At 56.7% G+C, this 16,102-nt stretch overlaps 1 protein-coding gene across 1 annotated transcript; it reads left to right on the forward strand.

The window, feature by feature from the left end:
- The first annotated feature begins 9,253 nt into the window (after positions 1-9,253).
- Positions 9,254-14,551, forward strand: LOC143817506 (uncharacterized). The gene has a single exon (XM_077298977.1). The coding sequence runs from the start codon at positions 9,389-9,391 to the stop codon at positions 14,294-14,296; it is 4,908 nt and encodes a 1,635-aa protein (XP_077155092.1). The 5' UTR covers positions 9,254-9,388; the 3' UTR covers positions 14,297-14,551.
- Positions 14,552-16,102: the final 1,551 nt, after the last annotated feature.

Raw genomic sequence — 16,102 nt, forward strand, 5'->3', positions numbered from 1 at the left:
ATGGAAGCAGGGACTCCTCTACCGGATCACAGAGCAGCACCGCACAGGGACGAGCCCCACTATAAAACGACAGCTGGTAGTTCCCAAGAAGTATAGGCAGGAGTTACTGCGAATCTCTCATGACATACCCTTGGCCGGGCACTTCGGCGTCAGTCACACCAGGCATCATCTGACACAAAACTTATTTTGGCCGGGGGTAACCTATGATGTTCGTCAGTACTGCCAGACCTGGCAAGAGGGGAGATCGATACAAGGCCAAATTACGCCCCCTCCCCATTGTGGAGGAACCATTTAGCCGAGTAGTGGTCGATCTAATAGGGCCGTTAGCCAAACCCAGTCCGTCAGGGAAAAGGTATATATTGAAAGTGGTAGATTATGCCACACAGTATCCAGAGGCGGTTGCATTACCTAACATACTGGCAGAGACGGTGGCGGCTGCCCTACTCCAGGTTTTCTCACGGGTTGGATTTCCCCGGGACATTATCTCGGACCAGGGTACCCAGTTTACAGCAGAGGTGACCAACCGTGGAAGCTGTGCGGCGTAAAGTCCATTAGAAGCGCCCCGTACCACCCGCAAACCAATGGGTTGTGTGAAAGCTTTAACGGGACGTTAAAACAACTCATTGGGACTTTTACCAGGACCTACAGGGACTGGGAGAAATTCTTGCCACACCTCCTGTTTGCCTATCGGGAGGTGCCCCAAGAATCCATGGGGTTCTCCCCGTTCGAACTGGTATACGGGAGGAGGGTAAGGGGACCCCTAGACTTAGTGCTAGAACACTGGGAAGGGGAGGGCATCATAGAAGGGGTACCTATTGTACCCTATGTGCTGGAATTCCGGGACCGCCTACAGGAGCTGACCCAGGCTGTACGTGGGAACATGCAGGTGGCCCAGCGGCGCCAGCGCATATGGTACGATCGGAGGGCCAGAGAACGAACCTTGGAAATAGGACAGAAGGTCCTGGTGTTAGAGCCCACTAGGCAGAACAAGTTCCAAGCTGCATGGCAGGGGCCCTACCAGGTAGTGGGGAAAATAGCCAACACCACCTATAATGTCGCCGATTGTGACGACCCGAGGGTTATCAGCATGTTCTACGTGAATATGCTGAAGCCCTACCGGGAGCGCCCTGAAGAGGTAGTGGCCATCTGTGCACCTGAAGCAGAGGATTTAGCCGGAATTCCCTTGCCTGATGTCTTAGGGGAAAGGACTCAGTCTAAAACATGGGACCAGGTGCACTTGGGTGAAGACCTAGGTCCCCGGGAGAGACAGCAGGCGGAGGATGTTTTCGGGGAGACCAGGGTACATTCGCCTGGCACAACACAAGGTTGAGACCCAGGATCAGACCCCCCTGCGACAACCCCCCTTCAGCGTCCCTAAGTCTGTACGAGAAGGGATGCAACAAGAGATACAAGAGATGTTGCGTTTAGGGGTCATTGAAGAGTCAGATAGTCCCTGGGCATCCCCCGTAGTATTAGTGCCCAAGAAGGATGGGGCTACACGGTTTTGTGTAGACTATCGTAAGCTCAATGAGAAAACAGTGACGGATGCGTATCCCATGCAGCTTGTGGATGAGTTGTTAGACCGGCTGGCGGGGGCAAAGTATTTGACCACCATCGATCTATGCAAAGGCTACTGACAGATTCCCCTTAGTCCTGACGCTATTCCCAAGTCGGCATTTGTCACCCCGTTCGGCTTATTCCAGTTTCGAGTTATGCCATTCGGGATGAAGAATGCCCCGGCGACCTTCCAGAGGCTGGCTTCTGGATGGTCTCTAGGACTATGCTTGTGCCTACCTCGACGACAACGCCATCTACAGCGCGACATGGGAAGAGCATCTAAATCACCTAGAGACAGTATTAGACAGGATCCACAAGGCCGGAATCACCCTGAACCCAAACAAGTGTCACGTGGGCAAAGCAGAGGTTCAGTATTTAGGGCACTGGGTGGGAAGTGGGAAACAGCGACCAGAACCAGCCAAGATTGAGGCCATAGCCAAATGGCCCACCCCACGCACTAAAACCCAGGTCATGGCGTTTCTAGGGACAGCAGGGTATTACAGGAAATTCATTCCCAATTACAGCAGCGTAGCCAAGCCCCTCACTGATCTGACCCATAAGAACCAACCCCGCCAGGTATCCTGGACCCCAGAGTGTGAGGAAGCCTTCCGCCAGCTAAAGGACGCCCTCACCAATACCCCTGTATTGGCTGCACCCGATCCAACTAAATGGTTCCTTGTTCGTATTGGCTGCACCCGATCCAACTAAATGGTTCCTTGTTCACACACACGCTTTTATGTTTGGATTGGGGGCAGTACTGAGCCAAGTCGGGCCGGACGGCCAAGAACACCCGGTAGCTTACCTGAGTCGGAAACTACTGCCCCGTGAAGTAAGCTATGCAGCCATCGAGAAGGAGTGCCTGGCGGTAGTATGGGCACTCAAAAAGTTGCAACCATATTTGTATGGACGACAGTTTTTCAAGCTAACGGACCATAATCCCCGAATCTGGCTTAATTGGGTCTCCGGAGACAACGCCAGATTACTGCGGTGGAGTTTAGCCCTACAACCTCTGGACTTCACCATCCACTACAGACCCGGCAAACAAAACGGTAACGCCGATGGACTAAGTCGACAAACGGAACTTGTACCAACCCCATAAACTTCGGTCATCCCCAAACCGACCTGTTAAGGATCAGACTGTGTATGCCGATCGCGTCGCTGAAAAGGGGAGCCGTGTTACGGAACTCCTCAGCACCCAGAATATGTTGTGCAGTTATATGTATGTATAATAGGTTCCATGTGAGATGCATGTCCCTAATGCATCAGCCCACAGGCTGCGCCCCTGGGCAGAGGGGACAAGATATCCCCCTTCTGACCTCCCCCACCTTTGTAATTCCCACAGTAAATATCGGCAGGCTCCGGCCCCCTGCGGCTATTGTAATGTATGTCTGGCCTGCCCTCTGTATCTGTGTGATATATTCTGTGTCCTGTGAGTAAAGTGTTGTCACACTGGAAATACGTGGAGCAGTGAACATTTATATGCGCCCATGTAACCAAGCAATTCCTGCCAGCGTCCTTCATTCAGACTCCAGCCAAAGCAGAGCAGACCTCCTGAAACACGGGGTGGTACTGAAAGAGGTACTCCAGCATGGTAGACCCCGTTACAAGTACTGTCCTTTATGCCTGTGTACTCTGCACCCCCCGCCTGTGGGAGTACTGACCTTTATGCCACTGTATACTCTGCACCCCCCACCTGTGGGAGTAGTCCTTTATGCCACGGTGTACTCTGCACCACCTGCCTGTGGGAGTACTGTTGTTTATGCCTGTGTACTCTGCACCCCCCGCCTGTGGGAGTACTGTCCTTTATGCCACTGTGTACTCTGCACCCCCTGCCTGTAGGAGTGCAGTCCTTTATGCCACTGTGTACTCTGCACCCCCCACCTGTGGGTGTACCATCCTTTATGCCGCTGTGTACTCTGCACCCCCGCCTGTGGGAGTACAGTCCTTTATGCCACTGTGTACTCTGCACCCCTCCACCTGTGGGAGTACTGTCTTTTATGCCACTCTGCACTCCCCGCCTGTGGGAGTACTGTCCTTTATGCCGCTGTGTACTCTGCACCCCCTGAGTACAGTCCTTTAAACTGAAGTGTGTACTCTGCGACCTCATGTCTCCTCAGCCTCTCCCCAAGGGTCTCCTCAGCCTCTTCCCCCGGGTCTCCTCAGCCTCTTCCCCCGGGTCTCCTCAGCCTCTTCCACCGGGTCTCCTCAGCCTCTTCCCCCGGGTCTCCTCAGTCTCTTCCCCCCGGAGGCTTCTCAGCCTCTTCCTCCGGGTCTCCTCCGCCTCTTCCCCCCGGGTCTCCTCAGCCTCTCCCCCGGGTCTCCTTAGCCTCTTCCCCGGGGTCTCCTCAGCCTCTTCCCCGGGGTCTCCTCAGCCTCTCCCCCGGTCTCCTCAGCCTCTCCCCCCGGGTCTCCTCAGCCTCTTCCCCCCGGGTCTCCTCAGCCTCTTCCCCCCCGGAGGCTCCTCAGCCTCTTCCTCCGGGTCTCCTCAGCCTCTTCCCTGGGGTCTCCTCAGCCTCTTCCCTGGGGTCTCCTCAGCCTCTTCCCCCCGATCTCCTCAGCCTCTCCCACTGGGGCTCATCCAGCCTCTCCCCCCGGATCTCCTCAGCCTCTCCCACTGGGGCTCAACCAACCTCTCCCCCCGGGTCTCCTCAGCCTCTTTCCCCCGGTCTCCTCAGCCTCTTCCCCGGGGTCTCCTCAGCCTCTCCCCCCGGGTCTCCTCAGCCTCTTCCCCCTGGTCTCCTCAGCCTCTCCCCCCGGGTCTCCTCAGCCTCTTCCCCCCGGTCTCCTCAGCCTCTTCCCCCCGGTCTCCTCAGCCTCTCCCCCCAGTTTCCTCAGCCTCTTCCCCGGGGTCTCCTCAGCCTCTTCTAAACTGAAGTGTGTACTCTGCGACCTCATGTCTCCTCAGCCTCTCCCCAAGGGTCTCCTCAGCCTCTCCCACTGGGGCTCATCCAGCCTCTTCCCCCGGGTCTCCTCAGCCTCTTCCCCCGGGTCTCCTCAGCCTCTTCCACCGGGTCTCCTCAGCCTCTTCCCCCGGGTCTCCTCAGCCTCTTCCCCCGGGTCTCCTCAGTCTCTTCCCCCCGGGTCTCCTCAGTCTCTTCCCCCCGGAGGCTTCTCAGCCTCTTCCCCCCGGGGTTTCCTCAGCCTCTTCCCCCCGGGGTTTCCTCAGCCTCTTCCCCCCGGGTCTCCTCAGCCTCTTCCCCCCAGTTTCCTCAGCCTCTTCCCCGGGGTCTCCTCAGCCTCTTCTAAACTGAAGTGTGTACTCTGCGACCTCATGTCTCCTCAGCCTCTCCCCAAGGGTCTCCTCAGCCTCTCCCACTGGGGCTCATCCAGCCTCTTCCCCCGGGTCTCCTCAGCCTCTTCCCCCGGGTCTCCTCAGCCTCTTCCACCGGGTCTCCTCAGCCTCTTCCACCGGGTCTCCTCAGCCTCTTCCACCGGGTCTCCTCAGCCTCTTCCCCCGGGTCTCCTCAGTCTCTTCCCCCCGGGTCTCCTCAGTCTCTTCCCCCCGGAGGCTTCTCAGCCTCTTCCCCCCGGGGTTTCCTCAGCCTCTTCCCCCCGGGGTTTCCTCAGCCTCTTCCCCCCGGGTCTCCTCAGCCTCTTCCCCCCGGGTCTCCTCAGCCTCTTCCCCGGGGTTTCCTCAGCCTCTTCCCCCCGGGTTTCCTCAGCCTCTTCCCCGGGGTCTCCTCAGCCTCTTCCCCCCGGGTCTCCTCAGCCTCTTCCCCGGGGTTTCCTCAGCCTCTTCCCCCCGGGTTTCCTCAGCCTCTTCCCCCCGGTCTCCTCAGCCTCTTCCCCCCGGTCTCCTCAGCCTCTTCCCCCGGGTCTCCTCAGTCTCTTCCCCCCGGGTCTCCTCAGTCTCTTCCCCTCGGAGGCTTCTCAGCCTCTTCCCCCTGGGGTTTCCTCAGCCTCTTCCCCCCGGGGTTTCCTCAGCCTCTTCCCCCCGGGTCTCCTCAGCCTCTTCCCCCCGGGTCTCCTCAGCCTCTTCCCCGGGGTTTCCTCAGCCTCTTCCCCCCAGGTTTCCTCAGCCTCTTCCCCGGGGTCTCCTCAGCCTCTTCCCCCCGGGTCTCCTCAGCCTCTTCCCCCCGGGTTTCCTCAGCCTCTCCCCCCCGGTCTCCTCAGCCTCTCCCCCCCGGGTCTCCTCAGCCTCTTCCCCCCGGGTCTCCTCAGCCTCTTCCCCGGGGTTTCCTCAGCCTCTTCCCCCCGGGTCTCCTCAGCCTCTTCCCCGGGGTTTCCTCAGCCTCTTCCCCCCCGGGTTTCCTCAGCCTCTTCCCCCCGGGTTTCCTCAGCCTCTTCCCTGGGGTTTCCTCAGCCTCTTCCCCCCTGGGTTTCCTCAGCCTCTTCCCCGGGGTTTCCTCAGCCTCTTCCCCCTGGGTTTCCCCAGCCTCTTCCCCGGGGTTTCCTCAGCCTCTTCCCCCCTGGGTTTCCTCAGCCTCTTCCCCCCGGGTCTCCTCAGCCTCTTCCCCCCGGGTTTCCTCAGCCTCTTCCCCCCGGGTCTCCTCAGCCTCTTCCCCCTGGGTTTCCTCAGCCTCTTCCCCGGGGTTTCCTCAGCCTCTTCCCCGGGGTCTCCTCAGCCTCTTCCCCCCTGGGTCTCCTCAGCCTCTTCCCCCCGGGTTTCCTCAGCCTCTTCCCCGGGGTTTCCTCAGCCTCTTCCCCCCGGGTCTCCTCAGCCTCTTCCCCGGGGTTTCCTCAGCCTCTTCCCCCCGGGTTTCCTCAGCCTCTTCCCCCCGGTCTCCTCAGCCTCTTCCCCCCGGTCTCCTCAGCCTCTTCCCCCCGGGTCTCCTCAGCCTCTTCCCCCCGGGTTTCCTCAGCCTCTTCCCCCCGGGTCTCCTAAGCCTCTTCCCCCGGGTCTCCTCAGCCTCTTCCCCCCGGGTCTCCTCAGCCTCTTCCCCGGGATTTCCTCAGCCTCTTCCCCCCGGGTCTCCTCAGCCTCTTCCCCCCGGGTCTCCTCAGCCTCTTCCCCCCGGGTCTCCTCAGCCTCTTCCCCCCGGGTCTCCTCAGCCTCTTCCCCCCGGGTCTCCTAAGCCTCTTCCCCCCGGGTCTCCTCAGCCTCTTCCCCCCGGGTTTCCTCAGCCTCTTCCCCCCCGGTCTCCTCAGCCTCTTCCCCCCGGTCTCCAGCCGGGTTTCCGGGTTTCCTCAGCCTCTTCCCCCCCGGTCTCCTCAGCCTCTTCCCCCCGGTCTCCAGCCTCTTCCCCGGGGTTTCCTCAGCCTCTTCCCCCCGGGTCTCCTCAGCCTCTTCCCCGGGGTTTCCTCAGCCTCTTCCCCCCGGGTTTCCTCAGCCTCTTCCCCGGGGTTTCCTCAGCCTCTTCCCCCCGGTCTCCTCAGCCTCTTCCCCCCGGGTCTCCTCAGCCTCTTCCCCCCGGGTTTCCTCAGCCTCTTCCCCCCGGGTCTCCTCAGCCTCTTCCCCCCTGGGTTTCCTCAGCCTCTTCCCCCGGGTCTCCTCAGCCTCTTCCCCCCGGGTCTCCTCAGCCTCTTCCCCCCGGGTCTCCTCAGCCTCTTCCCCGGGGTTTCCTCAGCCTCTTCCCCCCGGGTCTCCTCAGCCTCTTCCCCCCAGGTCTCCACAGCCTCTTCCCCCCGGGTCTCCTCAGCCTCTTCCCCCCGGGTCTCCTCAGCCTCTTCCCCGGGGTTTCCTCAGCCTCTTCCCCCCGGTCTCCTCAGCCTCTTCCCCCGGGTTTCCTCAGCCTCTTCCCCCCGGTCTCCTCAGCCTCTTCCCCCCGGTCTCCTCAGCCTCTTCCCCGGGGTCTCCTCAGCCTCTTCCCCGGGGTCTCCTCAGCCTCTTCCCCGGGGTCTCCTCAGCCTCTTCCCCCCGGTCTCCTCAGCCTCTTCCCCCCGGTCTCCTCAGCCTCTTCCCCCCGGTCTCCTCAGCCTCTTCCCCGGGGTCTCCTCAGCCTCTCCCCCCGGGTCTCCTCAGCCTCTTCCCCCTGGTCTCCTCAGCCTCTCCCCCCGGGTCTCCTCAGCCTCTTCCCCCCGGTCTCCTCAGCCTCTTCCCCCCGGTCTCCTCAGCCTCTCCCCCCAGTTTCCTCAGCCTCTTCCCCGGGGTTTCCTCAGCCTCTTCCCCCCGGGTCTCCTCAGCCTCTTCCCCGGGGTTTCCTCAGCCTCTTCCCCCCGGGTCTCCTCAGCCTCTTCCCCGGGGTTTCCTCAGCCTCTTCCCCCCGGTCTCCTCAGCCTCTTCCCCCGGGTTTCCTCAGCCTCTTCCCCCCGGTCTCCTCAGCCTCTTCCCCGGGGTCTCCTCAGCCTCTTCCCCGGGGTCTCCTCAGCCTCTTCCCCGGGGTCTCCTCAGCCTCTTCCCCGGGGTCTCCTCAGCCTCTTCCCCGGGGTCTCCTCAGCCTCTTCCCCGGGGTCTCCTCAGCCTCTTCCCCCCGGTCTCCTCAGCCTCTTCCCCCCGGTCTCCTCAGCCTCTTCCCCGGGGTCTCCTCAGCCTCTTCCCCCCGGGTCTCCTCAGCCTCTTCCCCCCCGGTCTCCTCAGCCTCTTCCCCCCGGGGTCTCCTCAGCCTCTTCCCCCCGGTCTCCTCAGCCTCTTCCCCCCGGTCTCCTCAGCCTTTTCCCCCCGGTCTCCTCAGCCTCTTCCCCGGGGTCTCCTCAGCCTCTTCCCCCCGGGTCTCCTCAGCCTCTTCCCCCCGGTCTCCTCAGCCTCTTCCCCCCGGGTCTCCTCAGCCTCTTCCCCCCGGTCTCCTCAGCCTCTTCCCCCCGGGTCTCCTCAGCCTCTTCCCCCCGGGTCTCCTCAGCCTCTTCCCCCCGGGGTCTCCTCAGCCTCTTCCCCCCGGGTCTCCTCAGCCTCTTCCCCCCGGTCTCCTCAGCCTCTTCCCCCCGGTCTCCTCAGCCTCTTCCCCGGGTTTCCTCAGCCTCTTCCCCCCGGGGTCTCCTCAGCCTCTTCCCCGGGGTCTCCTCAGCCTCTTCCCCCCGGGTCTCCTCAGCCTCTTCCCCCCCGGTCTCCTCAGCCTCTTCCCCCCGGGGTCTCCTCAGCCTCTTCCCCCCGGTCTCCTCAGCCTCTTCCCCCCGGTCTCCTCAGCCTTTTCCCCCCGGTCTCCTCAGCCTCTTCCCCGGGGTCTCCTCAGCCTCTTCCCCCCGGGTCTCCTCAGCCTCTTCCCCCCGGTCTCCTCAGCCTCTTCCCCCCGGGTTTCCTCAGCCTCTTCCCCCCGGTCTCCTCAGCCTCTTCCCCGGGGTCTCCTCAGCCTCTTCCCCCCGGGTCTCCTCAGCCTCTTCCCCCCGGTCTCCTCAGCCTCTTCCCCGGGGTCTCCTCAGCCTCTTCCCCCCGGGTCTCCTCAGCCTCTTCCCCCCGGGGTCTCCTCAGCCTCTTCCCCCCGGGTCTCCTCAGCCTCTTCCCCCCGGTCTCCTCAGCCTCTTCCCCCCGGTCTCCTCAGCCTCTTCCCCGGGTTTCCTCAGCCTCTTCCCCCCGGGGTCTCCTCAGCCTCTTCCCCGGGTTTCCTCAGCCTCATCCCCCCCGGGGTCTCCTCAGCCTCTTCCCCGGGTTTCCTCAGCCTCATCCCCCCGGGGTCTCCTCAGCCTCTTCCCCGGGGTTTCCTCAGCCTCTTCCCTCAAGACTAGTCGGCAGTGGAGGGCGGAACTCCTACGGGAACTCCCTCCTACTCGCCGCGCTTCCGATAGTCAGCAAGTCTACTGCGCATGCGTGTAAAGCACATCCTCTGTTCCGTACAATAAACTTTCCGTACAGTTACATCACGTGCGTGCCTCCGGTGACGTCAGCATATGCGCAGTAGCTGGTGAGACGCGCACGTTTGCTGCGGCGGTATACGTGCTCGTCACACAAGATGGCGGCGGTTTGAATCGCGACCACTGCGACCGTTAGTAAGATCCAGTCGTCACAGCGCGGCCGGGCAGAATGGAGGTGACCGCCGCCCGAGAAGCCGCGGAAAACATTGGCCGCAGCTCCGTGACCGAGGCAGAGAGGCGTCAGTACAAGAGTGCCGACCACAGCGACTGTCCTCCAGCCGAGAGAGGTAACGGGAGAGACGCTCCATCACTGAAGAGAGCGCCCCTCATACCTGAGACTGGGGGGCAGCTGTCGGAGAGACGACCCCCAGGCACTGACGGGGAACCATCGGAGAGACGACGCCCGGGCACTGACAGAGAACCATCGGAGAGACGACCCCCAGGCACTGACGGGGAACCATCGGAGAGACGACCCCCAGGCACTGACGGGGAACCATCGGAGAGACGACACCCGGGCACTGACGGGGAACCATCGCAGAGACGACCCCCGGGCACTGACGGGGAACCATCGGAGAGACGACCCCCAGGCACTGACAGAGAACCATCGGAGAGACGACACCCGGGCACTGACAGAGAACCATCGAAGAGACGACGCCCGGGCACTGACAGAGAACCATCGAAGAGACGACCCCCGGGCACTGACAGAGAACCATCGGAGAGACGACCCCCGGGCACTGACGGGGAACCATCGGAGAGACAACCCCCGGGCACTGACGGGGAACCATCGGAGAGACGACCCCCGGGCACTGACGGGGAACCATCGAAGAGACCACCCCCAGGCACTGACGGGGAACCATCGGAGAGACGACCCCCGGGCACTGACGGGGAACCATCGGAGAGACGACCCCCGGGCACTGACGGGGAACCATCGGAGAGACGACCCCCGGGCACTGACGGGGAACCATTGCAGAGACGACCCACGGGCACTGACGGGGAACCATCGCAGAGACATGTCATCGTGAGGGGCAGGCGAGAGAATGCCCTGCGGTCCTACAGAGATGGTCTGATGTCCCTCAGGGAGGAGAGCGCCCGTGGCGGATATGAGAGGGCCTGGCACGCCTTGTCTGGCTATGAGCTGGCTATGCCCCCTTTACGTGAAGCTGCCCCTCACCCAATCTCGGGCTATGAGCGGCTGTCGGTGGATCGGGCTCACACCATGAAAGACTTTGAGAAACAGATCACAGAGCTGAAGAAAGATAACTTCAACCTGAAGCTGCGGATCTACTTCTTGGAGGAGCAGGTGCAGCGGCCATGCGATACCAGCAACGACGAGCTCCACCGCATGAACATTGAGCTGAAGGTGGAGGTGGAGAGCCTGAAGCACGACTTCCAGGAGAAACACAACCTGCTGGTCCGTGCCTCCAAAGCAATGGAAAGTCTGTCTGGGGAGCACGACCTGGCTGTCCAGCGCTTACGTGAGGAGGACCTCAAACATCTGGAAGACATGGCAGATGCCCACAATCATAAAGTCCAGGTACTGCAAGCTGAAATGGCGATTGAGAAGGCTGAGCTGGAAAAGATGTGCATGCTGCTCGACCAGGAGCGAATGCAGAGGTTCAGCGCTGAGGAGAAACTGCTGATGGTGAATGAGCAGTACAGCAAGAGCGTGGCCATCCTAGAGGAGAGAGACTGGATTATACAATGCTTAAACGACTCCGTGCACTCCAAAGATGCCCTCATAACTCAGCTGGAGCAGCAGATCACCTCCATGATGCCGAATGACGCCAAAGATACGACACCGAACACGAGCCACCTCCAACCGAAGAGCAATGTCGAATTGTTACCAGAAGCTGCAGATCCAGTATGTAAGTCAGATGAGAACGTCAACGAGTGGCAGAAAAAGATTAAAGAGATGGACAACCTTATCAACGAGCTGCAGCAGAAGTTAGAAGTCAAAAAAGCCGAAGAAAAAAACTCCCTGAAGAGAGATAAAGCAATACAAGGCCTCACACTGGCCATGAAGAAGAAAACCAAAGAGAACGAGAAGCTCCAGAATGAGATTGGAAACCTGCATGTGGCATTATCAAAAGCACAGGAAGCCTCCCAGCTCCAAAGTATCAAAGAAAATATCCATCCCGATTACAAGAAACTGATTTTCACACTCCAGGCTGAACAAGGCATGCACAGCTGGATACTGAAGTACGAAAGAGAGTCGGGCGGGCTACAGAAAGAGCTGGAATCCATCGATATGTTACGTAGGTGGCTGGAGGAGAGTATTCAGGCAAACCAGGAACTCCGCAAGGTGATGGAGGCCCAAATCATGGCCAAATACAAGGGAGATGACAGCATGTCGTTTCTTGGAGATCAGACTTCATATTTAAGCATTTGCCTTGATCACCTAGACCAAAATGAATATTTCTTTGCTGGAGGCCCTCAGCGAGCATCCATCTTTAAAAATAATATGGACATTGGTGAATCTGAAAAAGTATTCAGGGAAGAATCTGGAACCCAAACACAAAGTGACATTCGTGGTTCAGCTGGAGGAAATCTGAAAACTCAGTTAGATGGTAACTTATACCCGTCATTCAGTGAGAAGAGCACAATAAAAGGAGAAACCACTGGTGACGATGCCAAACCTATCGGAATACAAAACACCGTCTCTGTTGCTACCCAGACAGACCCAAAGACCTTTTGTGACAGATGCATACCTCTTCAAGATGCTGCAGCAGATCTGTTGTTCACTTTAGAAGAACATAATGTCCCATCACAGAGGCCTCCACAGATGCCAAGTCACAACTATGAAATGCATCGAAATGCCAAAAAATCCAGACTTCCCGTTCTGTTAAAGTCTACCCTCAATACAAAGCTCAGGACTGATGCTGCCAAAGAAAGTAATCACCATTGCTTTGAGAAGGAACTACAGATAGAAAATGGGCTCCTCGAGAAGGTAAAATGTGCTGAGATGGGAGAAGACAGCAAAAACAGAGACTTGGTGGTTGAGAGCCACATTCCTGACGGAAATAAAGTAGACCAAGAGCAGAGGTGTCCTACCGAACAAACTGCAGAGGAGGAGCTGGATTATTGCAGGACTGTAGAAGGGTCAATGCAAGCAGAACGTGAGATCATGGCTACATATGTAAGATGTAAGGACTCCGACCTGACTAACGCCAAGCACACAGAGTCTGCCGAAAAAGCCTTTGAAGAGCTAAAGGCAGAGAATTCCCAACTCTTAGAACAGCTAAAACAAGCACAAATGGAGATCAAGGCATTCAAAGCTGGTGAAGAATTTGTGAAAATTAAGGCTTCTGAAAATGACTTGTGTACCTCGAAGGATAAGCAGAGCTCAGGACAAGCCTTACAAAAAAAGCTAGAGTTAGAAAATCACCAGCTGTCTGAACTGTTACATACATCTGCATCAAGTGAAGACTCGATGAAACACAAGGACTCTGCACCTGATTTATCTAGTTCTGTTATCGAGCAGAGAGCGTGTGCAGAGCAGGATCTGCAGGCTGAGAATCAGCGACTCTCCGAACAGCTGCAGCCAGTGCAGATATCTACTGCAAGTGAAGACTCGAAGAAACACAAGGACTCTGCACCTGATTTATCTAGTTCTGTTATCGAGCAGAGAGCGTGTGCAGAGCAGGATCTGCAGGCGGAGAATCAGCGACTCTCCGAACAGCTGAAACAAGCACAAATGGAGATCAAGACACTTCAAGCACAAATGAAGATAGAGATGCTTACAACAAACGAATCAAGAAGACCTAACACCATTCCTAGTTCATCTTATTCCCTCAGAGACCAGATGGAGCCCACAGACCAGTATCTGAATGACGAGCTACAGGCTGAGAATTACCGGCTTTCAGATCAATTAAAAACTGCACAATTGGAGATTGAGAAGCTTCTAGCTGAAAAAAGGTCGGACAGCAGCGACAACTCTCTGAAGCTTCACGGTTCAGACGCCGATGACGATCTTTCTGAACAATCCTTGTTAGATAAAACAATCACTAATTCCGTCAATGTCATTGAGGTAGAGACCACATCAGATTTTGGAGATGAAGTCTGCAGGCCCAGTGTAAATAGCCAGAATGCCGCCGCACTGCGCTGCCATCATGACAGTCACTGTACAGAGTGTGCCAATAATAGAGGAATTATTTCACTGCAAACTTTGAACTCCACAAGAGCTTCCACTATGCACCCCTTCTCCAAGTTCACCAATGTGTCCTCCAGGAGGTCGTTTGAGGAAACCACTTCACTTTCAAAGTACGATCTGTTAGTGCAGTCTCAGGCTAGAGAGTTGTCTCTTCAGAGGCAGAAAATCAAGGAGAGCCACAACCTCAGTGTTATATGTTCAAAGAATTTTTACAACATTCTGAAATTCTTTGAGAACCTTTTCCCGACCAGCACCTTGGACTCTAACGCTACTCTGGAATTTCAGGAGCAGATTACTCAGACTGTTGAGTGGCTGAAAGAGTTGGAGTACAAACTGAGTGATGCCGTCTACGGGGAGGAGGATACTTACAGCGACCAATCTGTCGACAGCCTGCTGTACACCCCATCACGCTTGGTCCCCGGACACAGAATGTGGGCAGACAAACATGGCTGCCACGTGCTGGGATTAGTCGAAGACTACAACGCTTTACGGAAACAAATGTTGGAAGCAAGGGACGTCTTACAGGAGATGGAAAACTTTGTTGACCATGGAGTCCAGACTGCAGTTGTCAATATGACTGGGCACTTTGAGAATATATTTTTTGATAAGCTTACAAGAACCAAGCAATCGCTGGAGGAAGCAGGGTGTTTACTAAAGCTGTTGTGGAGAGTGTCCTTACCCCTGCAGATTCACAGCCCATCCACCATCCACCAAGAAGAAGAAGCAAACCTCGAAATCACCCGACTTCGCAAGAGGGTTGTAGCACAAGAGAAGATGTTGTCTGGCATTGTCAAGAGAGTCTACTCCGAGAATCAAATGAAGGAGGACATTGAGAAACTCATTCTGAACCAGTTGGCCATGACTCATGACATTTTAAAGAGAGCCAAGGGCAATCTAGAGGTCCAGGTGGTTGATAAGCTCCAGTAACATCGTGTAAGTGCTGGTCAGGCGGACATGAATCCTGGCCACCATCTGGTTAGATCCTTGTATGTATCGGAGTATACTGCCATCCACTTTTATATTTCATTTGCACCTGCCTCGTAGTGGATTGTACACTTTTATAGTTTTATAGTCTGCGCTATCTTCCTCAGTTGTAAAATATTTTACTTGTTTAATTCCTTGTAAAGTTTTAAGTTTATGGAGTCTGTATATGAAACAAGAGAGTGGAGTTATAAGAACCTCTGTGCTGTCATGTTCTCTGCTTTATCCTTACATTTCCACAAGAGGGCACCACATGCTCAACATTGCTGGTTCTGCAGAGAAGTATTAGTAAGAGGTCGGTTGTCATAAGTAGACAGTGTTGCCTGGTGTATTCGCTGCGCACTGCCACCTCTATGCAATAATTCATTCAGATATTTTTGTATTTTCAGCTATACATAGGCCTGGTGATAACCTGCTGATCACTAGAGACCCCAACCTCTCCATGGACAGAGCATGTGCACAACCCATGTGTTCGTGGCCTGTCGGACTCTGAAGATCCCTGTTCTCAGCATTGGTGGGGTCCCAGCAGGGAGGGATCATCAGGTTATCACCTCTCATGGATCGGTGACAGTTAAATATTTAGGTATGAGCCAGTCACAGTGATCCAGAGGACTGGTATAGTTGTCTAAGAGTAATGCAAGTGTCTTACGACGACCTGAGGATGGCCAGAAACCTCCCGTGGAGGATGCCACCAAGAGTTCACACATGTTAGATTAATATGTGAAGGGGATGTAGGTTTCACAAAGGTTTAGCTGTAAAATATACATACGGTAGTTAGGTTCCCAGTCAATCCGCCGAAAAATTAATATCCCCTATTATCTTTTATCTATCTATATCTATTATCTATCTTTTATCTATCTATATCTATTATCTATCTTTTATCTATCTATATATCTATCTTTTATCTATCTATCCATGCATAGAGCAGTAGAACGGCCTTCTTTATGGCTCTACAATTGGAGCCACCCAGCTTTCCAAGGCTCCTGAGCAGCAGATCTGCCTGATTATGTGGTTTTGCATTTTGTAGAATTGTGCAGATCTGTCTTTCAGAACCTTTGTTTAGACGGTTAACAATCATTGAATTGTGCTAGAACAAAACTGCATGTGTGCAATCGTGGCCAAAATATTGTGCGACTGACGAAAATATAGTTTGTCACATTTTGCCCCTTAGTCTCCAGATGTGTGCCCCTTAGTCTCCAGATGTGTGCCCCTTAGTCTCCACACGCCTGCCCCATAGTCTCCACACTCATGCCCCTTAGTCTGTAGACGTCTGCCCCTTAGTCTCCATACGCCTGCTCCTTAGTCTCCATACGCCTGCCCCTTAGTCTCATACGTCTGCCCCTTAGTCTCCATACGCCTGCCCCTTAGTCTCCATACGCCTGCCCTTTAGTCTCCAGACGTCTGCCCCTTAGTCTCCAGACGCCTGCCCCTTAGTCTCCAGGCGCCTGCCCCTTAGTCTCCAGGCGCCTGCCCCTTAGTCTCCAGACGCCTGCCCCTTAGTCTCCAGACGCCTGCCCCTTAGTCTCCAGACGCCTGCCCCTTAGTCTCCAGGCGCCTGCCCCTTAGTCTCCAGGCGCCTGCCCCTTAGTCTCCAGGCGCCTGCCCCTTAGTCTCCAGACGCCTGCCCCTTAGTCTCCAGACGCCTGCCCCTTAGTCTCCAGACGCCTGCCCCTTAGTCTCCAGACGCCTGCCCCTTAGTCTCCAGACGCCTGCCCCTTAGTCTCCAGACGCCTGCCCCTTAGTCTCCAGACG

This window comes from Ranitomeya variabilis, chromosome 3, assembly GCF_051348905.1.
Source record: "Ranitomeya variabilis isolate aRanVar5 chromosome 3, aRanVar5.hap1, whole genome shotgun sequence".
Classification (NCBI taxonomy): Eukaryota; Metazoa; Chordata; class Amphibia; order Anura; family Dendrobatidae; genus Ranitomeya; species Ranitomeya variabilis.